The 18,392-nt window shown below is 36.7% G+C and overlaps 1 protein-coding gene across 4 annotated transcripts in view; it reads right to left on the bottom strand.

Moving 5' to 3' along the window:
• LOC106458452 (fat-like cadherin-related tumor suppressor homolog) overlaps window positions 1-18,392 on the bottom strand; it is a 171,380-nt gene that overhangs the window by 61,657 nt on the left and 91,331 nt on the right. For all 4 annotated transcript variants that reach the window (XM_022384954.1, XM_022384974.1, XM_022384960.1 and 1 more), the window contains exon 3: window positions 8,798-8,859. In XM_022384954.1, the coding sequence (XP_022240662.1) occupies window positions 8,798-8,859 (62 nt within the window). The remainder of the gene's footprint in view (window positions 1-8,797; window positions 8,860-18,392) is intronic.

The raw sequence follows: 18,392 nt of genomic DNA, 5'->3' as shown, positions 1-18,392 counted from the left end.
GGAGAAAGTAGAATCATCCTTTGAAAGTGTCTGAAAGACACCCCTATGAGGGAACCCCATAATAAGAAGATGATACGCAGGAGACCAGGTATACTCTTTGCCCAGATGTGGAAAAGGTGAGACTGATCCGGGTGGACAAATCTGAGGAGCACATCCCAATGTGGCAAAAGAAGGTATGTGCTCCAAGGTGTAGAGTGGCTAGGACCGTACACGGCAAGTTAACTGCATCCAAAACTCGACCACCGGGAACCAGCATCCATGCGGGATAGGAAAGAGGATCATATCATCTTCAACTCAAGTTTACATATGACACATGTGAGCAGAAAAAATACATAGATATCCCACTCAAATCAAACAGACCTGTACCACCTCAAATGCAGTAACATCCTCGACATAAAGATATTGAGGGGTAGCGCAAGAAGAAGTGGAGCAACTACCAAGTGCACCAACTGTGACCCACAGCACTGGAGTAATGCACTCGATTGCTCTGATGGGAAGACACCCATGGTGATTGAGGAGAAAAAGGAGGCAAAACAAATAAGTCAATTGAATTAAAAGCTAAACCCAATTGGAAAAGATAAAAGGAGAGATATCACAAACAGGGAATAGTTGCCAAGGGTTGAATAGACGGGAATGGTTATGAAAGAAGGAAGTTGTGTGGGTGATATAATAATGAAGAGCACAAACGGGACATAGAAGTCTATTCGGAACAGACCTAGGATAGAGTTTGGAAATGGAAGGAAGAGAAATCTGAGAGATGGAGGAACTATCCTCTCGAGCCGCCAAAGTCTTGGGAAGTAAAGATCAATCCAGGTAAAGAAGATAAGAATAAGGATACAGAGTACATGAAACATCAGTGGCAAACAACTCAGACCAACGATGTCAACAGGACAGAAGGAGGAGGAAATGTGCCTTAAGGGATAAATTAAACATAGAACAAGAAGACAAAGGTTCAAACAGAGGTAAAGTAAGGCAGTGGTTTGGTTTGTTTTTCTTGATTTCGTGCAAAGCTACATGAGGGCTATCTGCACTAGCTGTCTCGAATTTAGCTGTGAAAGACTAGAGGGAAAGCAGCCAGTCATCACCACCCATCGCCAACTCTTGAGCTACTCTTTTACAATGAATAGTGTGATTAACCATTACATTATAATGCCCCCATGGCTGAAAGGGCGAGCATGTTTTGTGGGATGGGGATTCGAACCCACGACCCTCGGATTGCGAGTCGAGCGCCCTAACCACCTGGCCATGCTGGGCCACGAAGGCAGTTAAGCACCACATTGAGAACCCAATCCGGAAGATCCACATGCCGTGGAGAGGAACTAATTCAGAAAGAACATAACAAGAGTGACAAGGTATGGGAGGTTAAAACTTTATGGTACAGGGAAAACGAAAAGTATAGGATAAACCTGCCCAATAACCTGTGATTGAGGAGACTGAAGACTTCTGATCAAATAACCAAATAAGGCAATCTATGGTTAGAGGAACAGTGGGACAAGCAAGGGAGAACCCATGACCCAAAGACCAAATGACAGAAAACGTTCCATTTATGTTGATAAACCTCCATGGAAGAAGGTCAAACTAAATGTGTCAACAAAGAAGCTACACATCGTGATAAACTGGGGTTCCTCTCCAAGGACCTGATAAAAACCAGACAAAGAAGACAAAGGGTAGGAATGGCAGGATGAACTACCTGGGCCTGAGGCAGCCATAGAATGGAAGGAGTGCTGGTAACAGGCAATGGTGGAGCAAATTGGGTCTGGAACAGCTGTGGAAACCACAACTGGACTGGCCAATAGGGGCAAACATGGAGTGGAATGGATGATAGAAATTGCCCTGGGGAGGAATCAGATAGGAGGATACATTGATCATGAAGAGTCCATTGAAGGGATCTGGGATCTCATATGAGCACAACCCATGGGAATAAGTGCCACCATAGAGGGTCACATCCCCAAAAGAGATAGAACCTCACGAGCAGTAAGGGCATTGATGACTGCCAGCTCCATCGGATGGAGTCAAAGAGGAGAAGGTTGGGCCAAACTGAGATGAATGTTGAACAAAACACTCAAATGGATAACATATTGGGTAAGAGTAAGGAAGGATTTCTCCAACTTCATCAACCAATCGACCTGAGCTGCCTCCAAAAGAAGCAGACGAGTGTGTTTGGTGGACTCCAGTTTGGAATGAGCCAACAGAAGCCATTCGTTCATGCAATGGTGGAAGCACAACCCTCAAGTGAATAAGTTCGACAAAAGCCCTGACCACCCAACAAAAGACATACAGTGCTGTTGCAAGCCCGAAAGGAAGAGCACAAAATTGATAAACCACACCTTGATGAACAAACCAAAGGTAGCATCTCGACTGCTGTGATATGGGAATATGGAGATAAGCATTCGATACGTCGACCTTGGTCATTCATAAATCTGGAGAAAACTCCCACCTGAGAGTGAGAAACGACTCCATGGTAAAATGAGGTAGAACCATTAAGTGATTGAGGCGTGACAGATCGATCACTGCCTCCAGTCTCCAGTTTTTTTTGGGACAACAAGCAGCCAGGAAGGGTAAACCACAGGTTCGATGGCATTTTGAGAGAGGTACTGACATGTAGTAGGATCCCGAGGGAACAGAAAGGAAATGGGTATCTGAGACAATGGAGAAAAAAAGCGGAAATTGATGACAAGTCCCTCAGATAAAACCTGAAGAACCCATGGATCCATGGCGAAATCACGCCACCAATGAACAAACTGGCATAAACAAGACCCCACTGGACTGAAACCTACAGGGTAGTCACCGAGACTGTTGGTGATGTGACACTCAGCACTGAATAAAACGACGAGAAGAAGAACCCCCATATGGGAGGAACAGGTAAGAGTTGGAGAGGATTATAATGGAGAACAGAATTAGGGGATGGTCCAGGCTCCATTCGAGACAAACAATCAACCAACGAGGAAAGATTCGATTGCTATCTCACAGATTCCACTCGGGATTCCAAAGTCGCTGAAAGATCTCCAAACACCAACCAATGGAGAAAAGGGGTGAGGTGTACGAACCAAAGATAAGGAGATGGCAAATGAATGTGAGACAAAATTGCGTCTCTCCCCCAAAAATCCCAACAACAGAGGAACCACGTGTGTAAAAAAAAGAGTTGAAGTCGAGAAATATGTCAACAACGATGTAATTAGAGCAAATTTATCACCCCAAAACCCTTAGGACTTCAATGGATTGCATCGGAAAGAAGGTGTATGGTGGACAAGTACCATAAAATAGACGTGAGGGTAAGACGAAAGCGAGAAAATTGGGTATGGTACAAAAGAACAGTACAATCAGGGTCTGCCTCTGAAACAGTTAAAATGGATTCCAGTTACTGAGAATCAAGGAACGCAAAACCGGCCTGATGGTAGGCTAAAGCAAACTGATCCTAAGCCTGCATTGGGCGAGGAATGCCAGCACCGTCACATAACTGAGATAAAAACGCTCAGCATGAACCGCAATATCAGGAGAAGGGGTAACCACAAAATACTGAGAAGAAGGATTATCACGTAATAAGGAAGGTAGAGGATTATAGGAAACCGGGGAGAGGAATAAAACAGAAAATACCTGGGATATCATGTCCAAAAAGCCGTATTAGGCCTAACAGAACCCATAGTAAGAACTTTGGGAGACACAGCAAATTCAGGCGGAGGAAAAAGGCTGTCAAATTCTTCATCGCACCAAACAGGGTCGGCTTGTTCAGGAGAAAGTTGGGCAACATCAGGAGAAAAAGGTTGACTCAAATAACGAACAATATCTAGACTGATAATTGCCGATAATTCCAAAGTTGAGTTCCCCCCACATACACACCTTAAGCCTGAGTATATGTGCTGGTAGAAGGTACAACCTCCAACGTGGAAACATGCACTTCAGAATTCACAATGCAAATGTAAACAAACACAACTGTGTTGGTAAAGAATGAAAAGCACGGAAAAATGATGAGTTCCATAACTGTGTTGAAATGAAATAATACCACCAGTAAATGAGCTTATTTGAAAAAAAAAAGGAAACTGAAAAAATAAACGCTACAAAAATTCAAAGTTCGAAATAAAATAAATAAAATCTCAGAACACAGCACTGCCAAATAGAATAACATAGAGTCACATGAGTCACGTGTGTGTGTGTGTGGGAGGGGGACACATATATTGATGAAGGTTTGTCGCATGATGATTTGCATGCGTGAATTAGTTAAATCATGTGGAGTCAGAGGTATGAAGGAGTGAAAGGTTTTTGGCATGCGAAAAAGCTTTGGAAAATAGAGGGCAGCATTGAATGAGAATAGTTATGTATGTGAGCGGAAGTAAGATACCTTGTCGGAATTAGTAGTTTGCCATGACACTAAAACAGATGAAACCAAAAACCTATTAACAAGTTAACAAACATGTAAGAAACTTTATTCCAAAGATCGTTTTAAAGTAACTACATTATATTCATTTAACAAAATTTAGAATTCTATTAGTCAAAATGGTTTCAGTAGGGGAAATTTTGTTTTACAAATCTTTTGACATTCTTTGAAAAAGGATACTTTTTATGTAGATGAGAGTAAGGGTGTAGAGTTGGTGTGTTTGGATTTCCAGAAAGCATCTGAAAAGGTGCCGCACAAAAAAAAGGCTTGTAAAAAAAAAAACTCTCTATACGTGTGGGGGATAAGGTAGCTAATTGGTTAGAAGAGTAGTTGGATGGAATAAAGGAGAGGGTTGTTATAAATGGAGTCCAGTTAAAGTGGATTAATTCACAAGCGATTTACTTCAAGGCTCAGTCTTAGAACCTTTTCTCTGTTTGATTTACATCAACGACATAGATGAAGGAATGGTCGATAAATTACTTAAATTTGCTAATGATATTAAAGTCTTGGATTTTGCTAGCTGTGAAGAGGATTCTGCTGCTTTACAAAAGAATTTAAATCATTTAGTGAGTTGGGCAAATAAATGGCAAATGGATTTTAATTATAAGAAATGCAAGATAATGCATGTTGATTATTTTAATTTGAATTATAATTATAATTTGGATAGGAATAACCTTAACAGTGTAATGTAAGAAAGAGGTCTTGGTGTAATGGTTTCATGATCAATTTCTTAGGCCATCCAAGCAGTGTGCTGTTGCTATTGGTCGGGCAAATAGGATTTTAGGTCGTATCCACAAAAACATTGAATACAAGTCTAAAGAGGTTATAATTTCATTGCATAGATCACTGGTTAGGCCACATTTGGAGTACTATGTTCAGTCCTGGGCTCCTTATCTTAGGAAGGACACTGAATTGTTGGAAAGGGTTCAGAAAAGGGCTACTAGAATGGTGCTTGGGATGGGGGTTGTTATATGAGGAGATGTTAAGATCTCTGAAATTGTTTTCTCTTGAAAAAAGAAGAGCTAAAGGGGACCTGACTGAGATATTTCAGATTTTAAACGGAATTGATAGTGTTCATGCATCCTATTTTTTCATACTTAATGGCGAGAATAGTAGAATTAGGAGACAGAATTATAAATTTTGGCAAGGTAGGGGACATCTTCAGCTAAGATAGTTTTATTTTTCTAACAGGGTGGTTGGACTCTGGAATGAATTGCCTTCAGATGTTGTGGAAGCAGTAAATTTAAGTGAGCTTAAGAGAAAGCTTGATAACTATATGAATGATAAGGGCTGACTTTAAAAAAAATTTATTTACTTATTTAATAGTTTTAGTTTAGTTTAGTGGATGGAACAGCCGAGATGGACCAATATATCCCTTGTTGTCCCTAAACATTATGTTATGTTAAAAGTTCCTGGTAGAATAAATACCATTAATGTTATGAATATGTAGGTAATATAATAACAATAACAAGATTATTTAATAAAAGACTCTAACAGATACAAGTTTTACTCTAAATATTTTTACAAATTGAGAAATGACAGTTCTGAGTGTACTTAATAATCAGCACCTTCTCTTAAAATAACAATATGAGAGTTCCCTCTATTTTTTATCACAAATTGAAGACCTATGCATTAAACTACAGGAATATCTACATTAACTCGTACTAATACCTGTTTAATGTAGACAGTATAAATTTACATTAACTGTCAATCAGGGCATTCACAGATTATAGCTTTAATCCCAACCAGTGGTGTTAGCAAGAACCTGTTAGACCTTGGGACAGTATTTTCCTGTGGGAAGGATCTCCTCACTACACACTAATCCTTCACTAACAATCCCATAGTTCTAATTAATTTCGATTCCCTCCCTCCCTTGGTGGGTCAACAGTAAGTTTACGGGCTTACAACGCTCATATTTGGGGTTCTTCCCTGGTAGGGGCATACAACAAACAAGTTATAGTTGAAATGCTATTATGCACTCCTATTGTAGAAAATGCACACTGGACCAGTAAAGAACAATGTGATTTAAATCACAACAGTCTTAACGGTATATCACATATATATTAACTAAATGTCATGCATCGCCAACTATGTTGTTCTATACACTAAGACTAACATAGCTAAAGCATGTTGTAACTCGCTAATGTTTGTAATAACGTGATATATTATCTTCTTATAAACACATTAGTTACATGAATTCACCTCTATATTTTTTAATGTTTTATAACTTATTAATTAACCTGAAGACGACTCCAAGACGAGTTAAAAGTTTGCTCAATAAACACAGAACCAAGAGATTAAAAACACGACTAAGTTATTATTTTTATCATTGCCAAATATTACTTTACAGATTTCTTTATTATTATTATTATTTTCTTTTCCTGTAAAACTTGCGTAACTTTCAGCGAGTTCATTAAGTTGCGTGCGACTAGTTTGAAACACCTGCCTTTAATGAAGAAACATGCGCATAAAGTAGGCAAAGAATAGTAATTTCGAATAGAGTTAAATAGGCCTATAGAAAAGATTATTATTTTCTGAAGAATTATTATTAACTAGCCACAACACATGAAGTGCAGTCTTCAGGGAAAGGCAAAATTGGAGGATTTTATAAACACAAGCGATTTTTTTCCCCTGCCAAATTATATATATATATATATATATAAGGTAATAAACAGCTGTTAAAAGTCTTTAACATTTCAACTCATCACTAAAAAATCAAATCAAAAGGCCGAGAGCAGGACTAGAGAAAGTTGATCGAATGCCCGGTGTCGAATAAGTATCAAGTATTTACCCATGCATAACAGCTGCAAAACATGTATATCAAAAAATAAGTTCTATTTACATTGCAACAGCAATTAGTTCTTCTTGTTTGTTTTGTAGTTCAATAAAATTGGTAAATGAAACGTGTACACGTGTTATATAAGTTCGGTATTTGTAATCAGGTTGGTTCACGAACGTTCCTTGGTCGGCCTATCAATTTAGTACACACATAGCCCTGAAGGATGTTGACAAAAGTAAATTTAACAATATCAAAGATCAACCATCTAACGTGATTTTATTTGTTTTACGTGGTTGCCTCGAACAAATAGGTTATGAAGTTAAAGTAAGAAGTGTTTAAAGGGATAGGCCTCATTAAAAGTTACACTAAAGAACACAAGAAATTATTTTACTTAACAGCTTTGAGCAAAACAGACAATATACTTTGTTATCGTATAAGTAATTGACATAAAAAGTGACTTGATATCCAATTATCATCTTTCTCTACAATTGTAACATGAGTTTGTATTAATGCTTATTTCTTTTGTACTTTCTTCGAAAACTAAGTCGTTAACAGTGTAAGTAAAGTCATTAATATAGCTTATTTTTGAGTTGGAATCTAAAATTCACAGGGTGGATACTGACATGGTCATAAAAAACAATTTCAAAAACAAAAGAAGCTTTATTTTTATTTTCCCCGTTGACTTTGTGGTACATATTTCATATGCTAATAACCAGAGGCGGTGCTAGCCTCTTCCCAGTTGGAGGAAGGGGGGGGAAAGAGATCGGTTAGAGAACAAATTGAGAAACCTGCACTCTACATCTGCTGGGCACATACTGCCTTGTTTAGGAAATGAACAAGCTTTAACACTGAGCATTGATAGTTGGGCGCGGATGCTGTAGGGGAGGGCTAGGGTACATTTTGGGATAACTTCAGCTCCTACTCGCCCTAATTACTATCAGCCATGCCCCTAATCCAAGACTATTACGAATGAATATTATCATTTTATCATAATTAAGCATGGAAACAGTTTGCTTCTGAATAATTGGGAATGAGTTCTTATTATTAGCAAAATTAGTTACAATATCCTGAAATGCATAAAGAAGACATTTCATTTTCTCAGTACGTGTGTAATTGTATTCTACTTAGGTGCACAATTGTATTTTAATATGTAATTACAGTGTCATTATATTCATATAATATTCACCACAGTTTGCTGGTTAGCTTATTTTAGTCATGGTTAGTTTCAACAAAAAATATAGTATAGGATTTTTTTCCACAAGTTTCCACATCAGTCACTTGTTCGAACTACTGAAATATCTTAATTATTTATAAAATGATGTTCTGAAAGCAAAAATAATTTAACACTTTCGTTCGGTAAAAATATATTTCGTTCAATGCTGAGCTGGTTTTCATTTCAAATATTTTATCTTTAACCGAATCAAAGTGTTTTCTAATTTTATATTCTAACATGTTAAAACTCGCGATTCATTACTTTCCAATATCTATTTCCAACGTTTCATGCATAGTTATCCATAGTTGCTGAACGATTTCAGATTCGTATCCTTACAACCTTAAGCGCTACACTGAACTGTACGTCTAATATGGAATAAATCACGTGCCCATATAAGTTCAAAGCTATCATGATTATGCAAAACAATGCCTACCTCAAGCACATGCTCTGATTGGCTTTCCCGGTCCAAGCGACGGGTGGTCGTGTTAATAATACCTGTCAATGTTAAAAAATGAAGGCAGGTATAGTAACACTCATTTTGTCGTTCAAAATCTTAATATGTAACAATAAATGACATCTAGAGCTTGTGATATCAGTCTTAAAATGGTTATCCAAATCAAGTGGAAATATATTAACGTACACAATAATTAAATGAATGTTGGTACTCACCGGGACATATATTTTAAGGTGGTACTAGTACCGGAACATATTAACGTACACAATAATTAAATGAATGCTGGTACTCACCGGGACATATATTTTAAGGTGGTACTAGTACCGGAACATATTAACGTACACAATAATTAAATGAATGCTGGTACTCACCGGGACATATATTTTAAGGCGGTACTAGTACCGGAACACTTCACCCAGCTCAGTACCTCTATTTTTTTTAGCATTTCACGACTAATTAAATGTATCTCTTTCTTCACTTTTATTTAGATAACCTTGAATTTATATTAAGAGTAAGAAAAAACGACGTTTTTTGGCACAATGAATGATTTTCTTTATTAGTTGTTTACGCAGACTAGTTTCAGTAACACGGTCATCCACCATCATCAGGACTCGTTACTAGTCGGCTGAAACAACTAAGAAAATAATTTATCTTTCATTGTGTCAAAAAAATGTCGTTTTGTTTTCTTACTGTTAATATACAGTAGCACAATGTGCCTGAAAATGAATTATAACATTGACTTTCTTCAAAATGAGTTCCATCCAAAACTTTCCAACCATCAAAATACTTTTAAAGTTGATTTTAGAACTTTTATCCTCTTCTTGTTAAAATAAGATATTGGTGAAATGAAACAGACAGAGAAGAAATTTAACGAATTAACGACCCATTTTACTATTATTTCAATTTGTAAGTCTTTATGAATCACAAGTTTACTAAAACAATTGAAAATATTCAAAGAACTGTACTTAAAATACTTCTTCCATGCTTTACAAACGAATAACATTTTGTTACAAGTAACGTACACTTTAGAGAAGACTATTTATTTGAGTTATATTTGTTCATAAAATCGTTTCTCTCTAGCCTTTTATACGTAATTCTAAGAAAACCAACTGAATACTTTTAAATCTAAAATATTGAATATTTTAGCTTTAATTTAGCGTTACAACAAAATATATTGTTAATGGTAGCAATTCTTCCCAACACAACAAATTCTAATGACTTTACTAATTAAATTCAAGTCACATTCTACTGTAGCAAAAGTTAAATGCAAAAGAAAAAATGAAAACTGAAAGAGAAATTATATATTCATTCTTATACAAAATATCAGAAAAGTTATTTCTTATTCATTTCAAACACTACTTTATACGTTTACTTATCGCTAATAACCTAATCTCTTACAAACAATGTATTCATAAGAGCTCATCAAACTGAAATGTCCGCCATAAAATATCAATTATCACTGAAGCCTACCGCTTACGGACGTAATGAAATTTATAATATGCACTAAAATAAAGCATAAATCTACCAAAAATTACACTGATTAGGTTTGGGATTTACGGCTGGTCTGCGAAATTTTCCAAAACAAAAATTGCTTTATTGGTCAATAATACGAACGTATTTGAAAATGAAGTATAATGATAGTTGTTTACGTCAACAGCATTTACAATTAAACAGCTGATAGAAACCGCTGCAACAATGAAAATCAGTACGAAAAACAAACTGATCTAGCATTACAAACAAAATATGTACTTGTTAGTGTAGTTAACGACCCTGAGGAATAGCGATAAACTCTAATAATAAATATATATTTTGCCAGTAAAACTTAACCAATTTGTTTTTCTTGTGTCTATTTGTTTGTTTTAAATTTTGCGCAAAGCTACGCTAGCCGTCCCTAATTTAGCAGTGTAAGACTAGAGGGAAGGCAGCTAGTCATCACCACCAACCGCCAATTCTTGGGCTACTCTTTTACCAACGAATAATGGGATTGACCATCACATTATAACACCCTCACGGCTGAAAGGGCGAGCACGCTTGGTGTGACGGGGATTCGAACCCGCGACCCGCAGATTGCAAGTCGAGCTCCCTAACCACCTGGCCATGCCGGGCCTTTTCTTGTGTCAATAGCATAAGAAAATTGCGTATCTGTTGATCATTGAATGTATTTTTCATTAGGCTTGGATTGTTAAGACAAACAACATTTTTAAACTGGATAAAATTCACAATATTTTAACACAAACTATAATTTATTATTAGGCATTCTTTGTCCTGACATAGATATAACACGATTTCTATCTTTGAAAATTTTTGATTATAACTCTGTAATTCAAATGAACACTTATTATACTATTTGTAGGATAAAATTCCCGAGGAAGCCGTAAATATATAAATGTAATTAAGTTGTTGTTGGTTGGTTGTAGTTAAGCACAAAGCTACACAAAGGGCTAACTGTGCTCTGGCCATCACGGGTATCGAAACTCGGTTTGTAGCCTTGTAAGTCTGCAGACATGCCGCTGTGCCATTGGGGGTGGGGCATTCAATTAAGAGTATTATCAACCAAATATATTATTAACATCAAATAACGGCATAGCCGTTGATTACAAAGTATATTTTGTGTTTCTCATCGATCCTTCGATTTTCTTAGAACAGTGGAAGAATTTCATTTAGTTCTGTACACTAGTGGATTCGGGAGGTCAGCCCCCTTTTTCATACTTTTGCGCCCCTTTTAAAAATAAATAATTTCAATAAAATATTTTATTTCCCACCTCTCCTAGCTACAGGCCAATAATTTATAATATTATATTTAAGTTTGATGTATCATCTGGCTACATCATATAAATGATGCATGCTGAAATTATATGGCGCCCATCCAGGCGACCGCACCCCCCCCCCCCTTCTTCAAAATCTTAGATCCGCTACTGGTTCTGTATTTATAGTGCTTCATATAGTTTTCGTTAATACATATACAAGTTGTGAGTGGATGTTTGAATTTTTCAAACTACGACAACGTACTTCAGTCTAAATATTTCAATAGTGTGAAATGTTGTCAGATCTCAAAGTTGTCAACTCAAATACTTATATGGAGTTGAAATTTCGATCAACGTGTGTTAAAAAAAAAAGAAGAAGAAAAGAAGTTAAACATGACGTCAGTAGCGATATCCCTTGGAACATACAGTATCTTATATAGTATTCCTACGTAAGTGTCTAATGATATCATGAATTCACTCTGAACAATTTCAGTAAGAATGTTAATGTTCATATATTGTCTGAATATTCCTTTAAATCATGAAGTTCAAACTCATTAGCTTTTCACTGGTCTCAGTACATTTTCCATTATCTCAAATTAATAAAACTTCACTCAATTACTTCTAATAAAGTTTAGTTACTCTTAGATTTTTGTAGATTAATTTCTCTTCAACAGATGGCGTTATAACAGATACAGAAACGAATCTAATTGCGTTTTAGATTTTATGACCGTAAAATCACAATTAAAGGCGTCGGTAGAGTGCGTTATTTTCACTCCAATGGTAAAATAATTGCCTTTCATGTTTAGAACAACAAAGTTTGGTTGGGTTGTTGTTAAGCATAAAGTTACAAGATGGAGTATTTGTGCTCTGTCCACCACGGGTATTGAAACTCGATTTTTAGAGTCATAACCATGTAGACTTACCACAGAGTGACAAAGCTACTGGATCAACAATAGTGTAATAGGTAGAACACTAGATGGAACCGTGCTATGGTTTTACTGTGAATTGATATAAAAGCTCCTTCAAAAGCTTAACTTGTACACACAAACAGAAATGTAAGTCATAATCTACAAGCAGTTTTATTTGATGTCCCAATTATTTATACTTTATTTATTTATTTCTCACACGTGTATGATTTTACTTAGCGAATCAATAATTACCTTCAACAATACTGCTTTACTTTAGTGTGATTAAAATTAATGCAGAACCGTAGTATAACGTGCGCGATTTCCAGTATCTTTCACTGCAGTTCATAAATGGTCCCGAAAGGATTTTCAATATCGTTCTCTACAATTTGTAAATGGTCCCAAACATACAGAATATATCCGTTCAACCGTGAAAGCTGTTGTTCAGCGGGAGATATGCTGTCCCGGAGGAGTTCCATGACTGAATAGGGATATGTGCATCGGTAGACTATGCCTTTACAATAATTATGATTACACAGATGTATACGAATAAGTGTATGTATCGGAGATATTATCAGGTACTCCTCATATCCGATGCATTATGCATACCAAAGATAAATAAAGTACAGGCGGGTCTTCAAAAATAATAAATTATTTTCTGCACCAGTTTCCAAGCGCAACTGTAGCAATTACTTCAATGTCAAGTGGTCACACATTTGTAATAAAACAAGCGAAATATTGACCACTCTTGCGAAATTTCTCAGTAGTCCCCAATATGTTGTTACTCTCTTCTGCGCCCCCCAGTGGCACAGCGATATATCTGCGAACTTACAACGCTGAAAGCCGGGTTTCGATACCCGTGGTGGGCAGAGTACAGATAGACCTTTGTGTAGCTTTGTGGTTAACTTCAAACAAACAAAAACTCTCTTCTCCTGTTATGACCACGTAGTAAACTTACTGATTCTTATGACTGTGTAATAAACTGTTTAGGTTTGTATGCGTAATGTTCTTAATTATGCAATTACGCTGATTATTTCTTAGTCACAATGTATAAAATAATGTTATTGTACAAATGTAGGTTTTACTTGATTACGTATCCTAGCTTAGTCAACTTGTTTTTGATGACAACATAGTTCAATTTTCGAAACTTAAACAAGGTGAACTTGTTGGACTTGAGGAAGTAGCACAAAGCCTATCATTTGGAGCATGCGCAAGAAACATAATCTACAGGCTGAAGGTAATCGAGCAAAAAAACAGGTCCGATACAAAAATGTTTGTTCCCTTTTCTTTCGTGTACGTGTCTTTCTCTAATCATGATCTTGAGCTTTCATTTATCATTATAATTTAATATTTTTTCCGTGCTGAAACACTTTCGTTGCGTCAAATTCTATCTAACTTCATATTTTTTTTCTCCTATATATAACCTGAGACACAATTATAGAATTTCCACTTCGCCGAATTTGTTGAAGGCTAAAGTAAAAAACGAAAGAAACCTGAAGAAATATGTTCGATGTCACTAAAATTACTGCTTTCGTTGATAAAGTTTATTTTTCATGAGAAACTTCTGAACAAAAGAAAGTTAAGCGGAACTAAAGTACATCACAATATACACTAATGAAGACCATATGTTAGCACAAACTAGCCAGATAAAATGAATTTTATGTTAATTTGTTACTACTTCATCTGATAAAACTAATCACGCCAAGGGACTGTTTTTTGTTTATTTATTTGTTCTTAAGCACAAAACTACATAATTGGCTATCTGTGCTTTACCCACCACGGGTATCGAAACCTGATTTTTAATGTTATAAGCCTTCAGACTTACCAATGAGCCACAAGAGGGTGCCAGGAAACTGGAAAAGTGGTTATTATTTAAGAAGCATAAAATATACTAGCTGTTTACTATGTACACGAACATAAATTACAAATACTCGAAAAATATTGCGACTTTCACGTATATCCACTTGGCAAATGAAAAGACCGAAATTATTGGTCTTTATACTAACTGAGTGAAATGTAGTTTCATAAACCATACTGGTTATTTTAAAGTGAAGCATACTTAATTCTAAAAAAGCCTGCGGGATCACCCGCTAAATATCGGGTTTCGATACTCGTGGTGGGCACAGCACAGATAGTCCATTGTGTTGCTTTGTACTTTACAATAAATAAACAAACAAAAATTGGAAAATTAGGAGTATTCTGGAAAATGTGTAATTCTGTAATTGGTAGTAAATCATTTGTTTATTTTAGAATATTCGCACAAAACTACACAATGGCTTATTTGCACATTGCCGCCTCTAATTTTGAGTTGAAGGACCAGAGGGGAGGCAGAGTCAACAGACTCCGCGCCATTTCGTGGCTACTCTTGTCTGTATGAATTGTGAAATTTACTTATCACTCTTATAACGCACGTATGGCCTTAATGTACAGGGGGCGTTTCTTTGCGGTAATTCAAATCAAATTAAGTGTGGATGCTTCAAAGGACTATCACTTGTCCAAAAGTATTGTCCACGTGCACTGTCTTTGATGGGTCCAATACAATGGAAGTCATAGTACGCTTAAATAACGATAATATACGGAATGGAGAAAAAAAAATGTCCATTAGAAATCTTCATTAACGTTGATTAAAGGATGAGCCCTATGGAACCTCATAATGTCACATTGAAGGAGTACATCTTTTATTTTGATACCGAAACACTTAGTAGGAACAGTACGAGTAAGCTTTATCAGTGTCATAGCGTACAAATCAACAATGATGGTGGTGTACACAGTCAAAGAGTACAAAATTGTGTTATTCAAAAACCTAATGTTATTTGTAACTTTCACTTTCTTCTCTTGTTACCTGCTATCTATGATGAAAGCTTTTTTTGTGTGTGTTTGTTTGTTTTGTATTTCGCGCAAAGCTACACGAGGGCTATCTGCGCTAGCCGTCCCTAATTTAGCGGTGTAAGACTAGAGGGAAGGCAGCTAGTCATCACCACCCACTGCCAACTCTTGGGCTACTCTTTTACCAACGAATAGTGGGATTGACCGTCACATTATAACGCCCCCACGGCTGAAAGGGCGAGCATGTTTGGTGGGACAGGGATTCGAACCCGCGACCCTCAGATTGCGAGTTGAACGCCCTAACCACCTGGCCATGCCGGGCTTGTTGGAAGCACATAAGATGATAATAGCGGAGAACGAATATTAGTTATTGGTCTGTTGTAATTTACTTTCTTCCAGCGTACGGGAAAGAAAGTTTTATTTCTTTCCTAAAATATACCTATCCACGCGTTTAACTATTTAAATTCAAGTTTTGATCTTTTGATTGTCAAATCCAAATATGTGAAATTAGATAATAAAAAAATAAGAAAGAAAGCAATTCTCATTACTCCTGATTCAAACTCTGAGTAAAAATATCAAGACGTAATTGTAAAATTTTATATTTCTTTGTTCCCCAAGGAACAGTGTATATTAAGATACATTTATTGTGAACTAATCAGCTTCGTATACGTTTTAGTGAGAATAAACTCTTCAAGAAATAATTTAGAAAACACATCACTTAACTTGTATATCTAACTGGATTTATTACTGAAGGTGTACGTGCCTTATGTGGACAGAGTTGCCCAAACTTTGCAGGAATGGATTGCGAGAAAGAGAAAGGAACGTGTCTTTAAGGTGGAGATGACTAACTTACAGAATGACGAAAGAAGATACTTTTTTGTTGTTGTTGTTCATCTACGGTGTTCCTTGTAATTTAATGCTGAGGTATAAAATTTTCTGTCTGTGCTGTGTGAATTAAACTCCGAATTTTAGTATTGTAAATTCGTAAACATATCGCTGACCCATCAGGGAACCTCATCTACGAAAACAAGAAAATCATTGAATAATTGAATCTCGACGAAACCAGAATAATTATGTCTCTATATCAATATTTCATTTAAACCACCACAGTCGATGTTAGGTGCACCTTCATTGAAATTAAACATGTTTTCTGTAATATCTTTCAGATTAGTTTCGGCCCGGCATGGCCAGGTGGATATGGCGCACGACTCGCAATCTGAGGGTGGTGGGTTCGAATCCCCGTCGCACCAAATATGCTCGCCCTTTCAGCCGTGGGGGCGTTATAATGTGACGGTCAATTCCACTATTCGTTGGTAAAAGAGTAGCCCAACAGTTGGCGGTGGGTGGTGATGACTAGCTGCCTTCCCTCTAGTCTTACACTGCTAAATTAGGGACGGCTAGCGCAAATAGCCCTCGCGTAGCTTTGCGCGAAATTCAAAAAACAACCAGATTAGTTTCCTTGAAGGTCGACGTTTACACGTATAGTAATATGCACATTTGTTGGAACACCTTATTTGTTCTGTAGTTTCGATTTGTTGTGTATATGAAAATATTGTAAACTATTGTAGTTTAAAATATTCGAAAAAGCATCAAAAATAGGAAAATTATTAATTTTCTCATTTTATCCACAAGTTTAATATGCTACACATTTAATTAATTCACAAATTTAAGATCAAAACAACACATTATCTCAACTTAGTGAAAATAGGTTTTTCTACAAGTTGTCTAATCTAAATACAGGCCAGGTCGCGGGTTCGAATCCCCATCACACCAAACATGCTCGCCCTTTCAGCCATGGGAGCGTTATAAGTGACGGTCAATCTCACTATTCGTTGGTAAAATAGTAACCCAAGAGTTGGCAATGGGTGGTAATGACTAGCTGCCTTCCCTCTAGTCTTACACTGCTAAATGAGGGACGGCTAGCGCAGATAGCTCTCGTGTGGCTTTGCGCGAAATTCAAAACAAACGATAATCTAATTACAAAGTGGTAAAACATTGACTCACATAATTGCCTTTAGTTTCTGTATCAATCGTCACCAACAAAAAGTTTATATCTTCCCATTCTGAGCTTTTCATGACAGTACATGTAGGTAAATAGAAGAAGATTTGATTTGCAAAAACATCGTCTAGTGCAGCTAATATAGTCTGGCGTTGCCTTTAAAATGCCAAAAACAGAGAGAATTAACAAACTATGACAGAGTCAGAGTCAAATATTTGGACGATGCTGGTTGGAGTTTAAGAAAAATTGCAAAAGATCTCGGATGTCCACCAAGTACTGTGGTGCTTAAATAGGACAGATACAAGGAAACCAGTCTTATAATATCAGATAAGGCAGAAGACGGAGAAAAAGACTCAGTGAAGGAGATGTTAGATATTTAAAAATCAATTCTCTGGAAAACTTAAAAAAAGAAACTTGCTGATGGTATTAACAAGTCACAGATAAAGTTTCAAAAAGTATAGTCTCAAGAACGTAGCCTTTGGGGAAAAGTAACAGAAAGAAAGCCCTTACTGTGCACAAATACTAGCTTCTGAGAAAGAACACGTATCCCGATCTTTGAAACAGTGGCATGAGTTACTTTGGACAGACGAGTCTAAATTTGAACTATTCGGTTCCAACCAGCATATATATATTCGCCGTGGTTAATGGGAGGCTGCAATGTGAGTGCCTTTTGTCAAAATTCAGAAATGCAGGAGGCTCTATGATGGTTCGGGGCGCATTATCTACGAATGGTGTTGCCCATTGTTACAAAACTGATGAAATAATATCAGCATAAATACCACAGTACATTAGTCTCCATCATGCTATGTGGGCATAATTTAATATTTCAAGAAGATAATAACCCCAAAAACGCTCCAAAATATGTTGATCTTATGTGGCAAACAAGAATGTTCAGGAGATCTCCAACGAATGGAATGGCCACCACAAAGTCCATATCTTAACCCCATAGAAAAAAAAGTCTGTATTTGCTTGACCATATGCTTGACAAATATACAAACGGTACAAAAGTATGCCCCTGGATAAAGCTTTAACAAATTAATCAAATTACATCTAAGACTTTGAAAAATACATAGACCCAATGTTACAAACATACCAAGCTA

The sequence above is a fragment of the Limulus polyphemus genome, unplaced genomic scaffold (genome assembly GCF_000517525.1).
Source record: "Limulus polyphemus unplaced genomic scaffold, Limulus_polyphemus-2.1.2 Scaffold23, whole genome shotgun sequence".
Lineage (NCBI taxonomy): Eukaryota > Metazoa > Arthropoda > Merostomata > Xiphosura > Limulidae > Limulus > Limulus polyphemus.
Note: the sequence above shows the minus strand (reverse complement) of the source record. Positions and strands in the feature narration are given on the sequence as shown.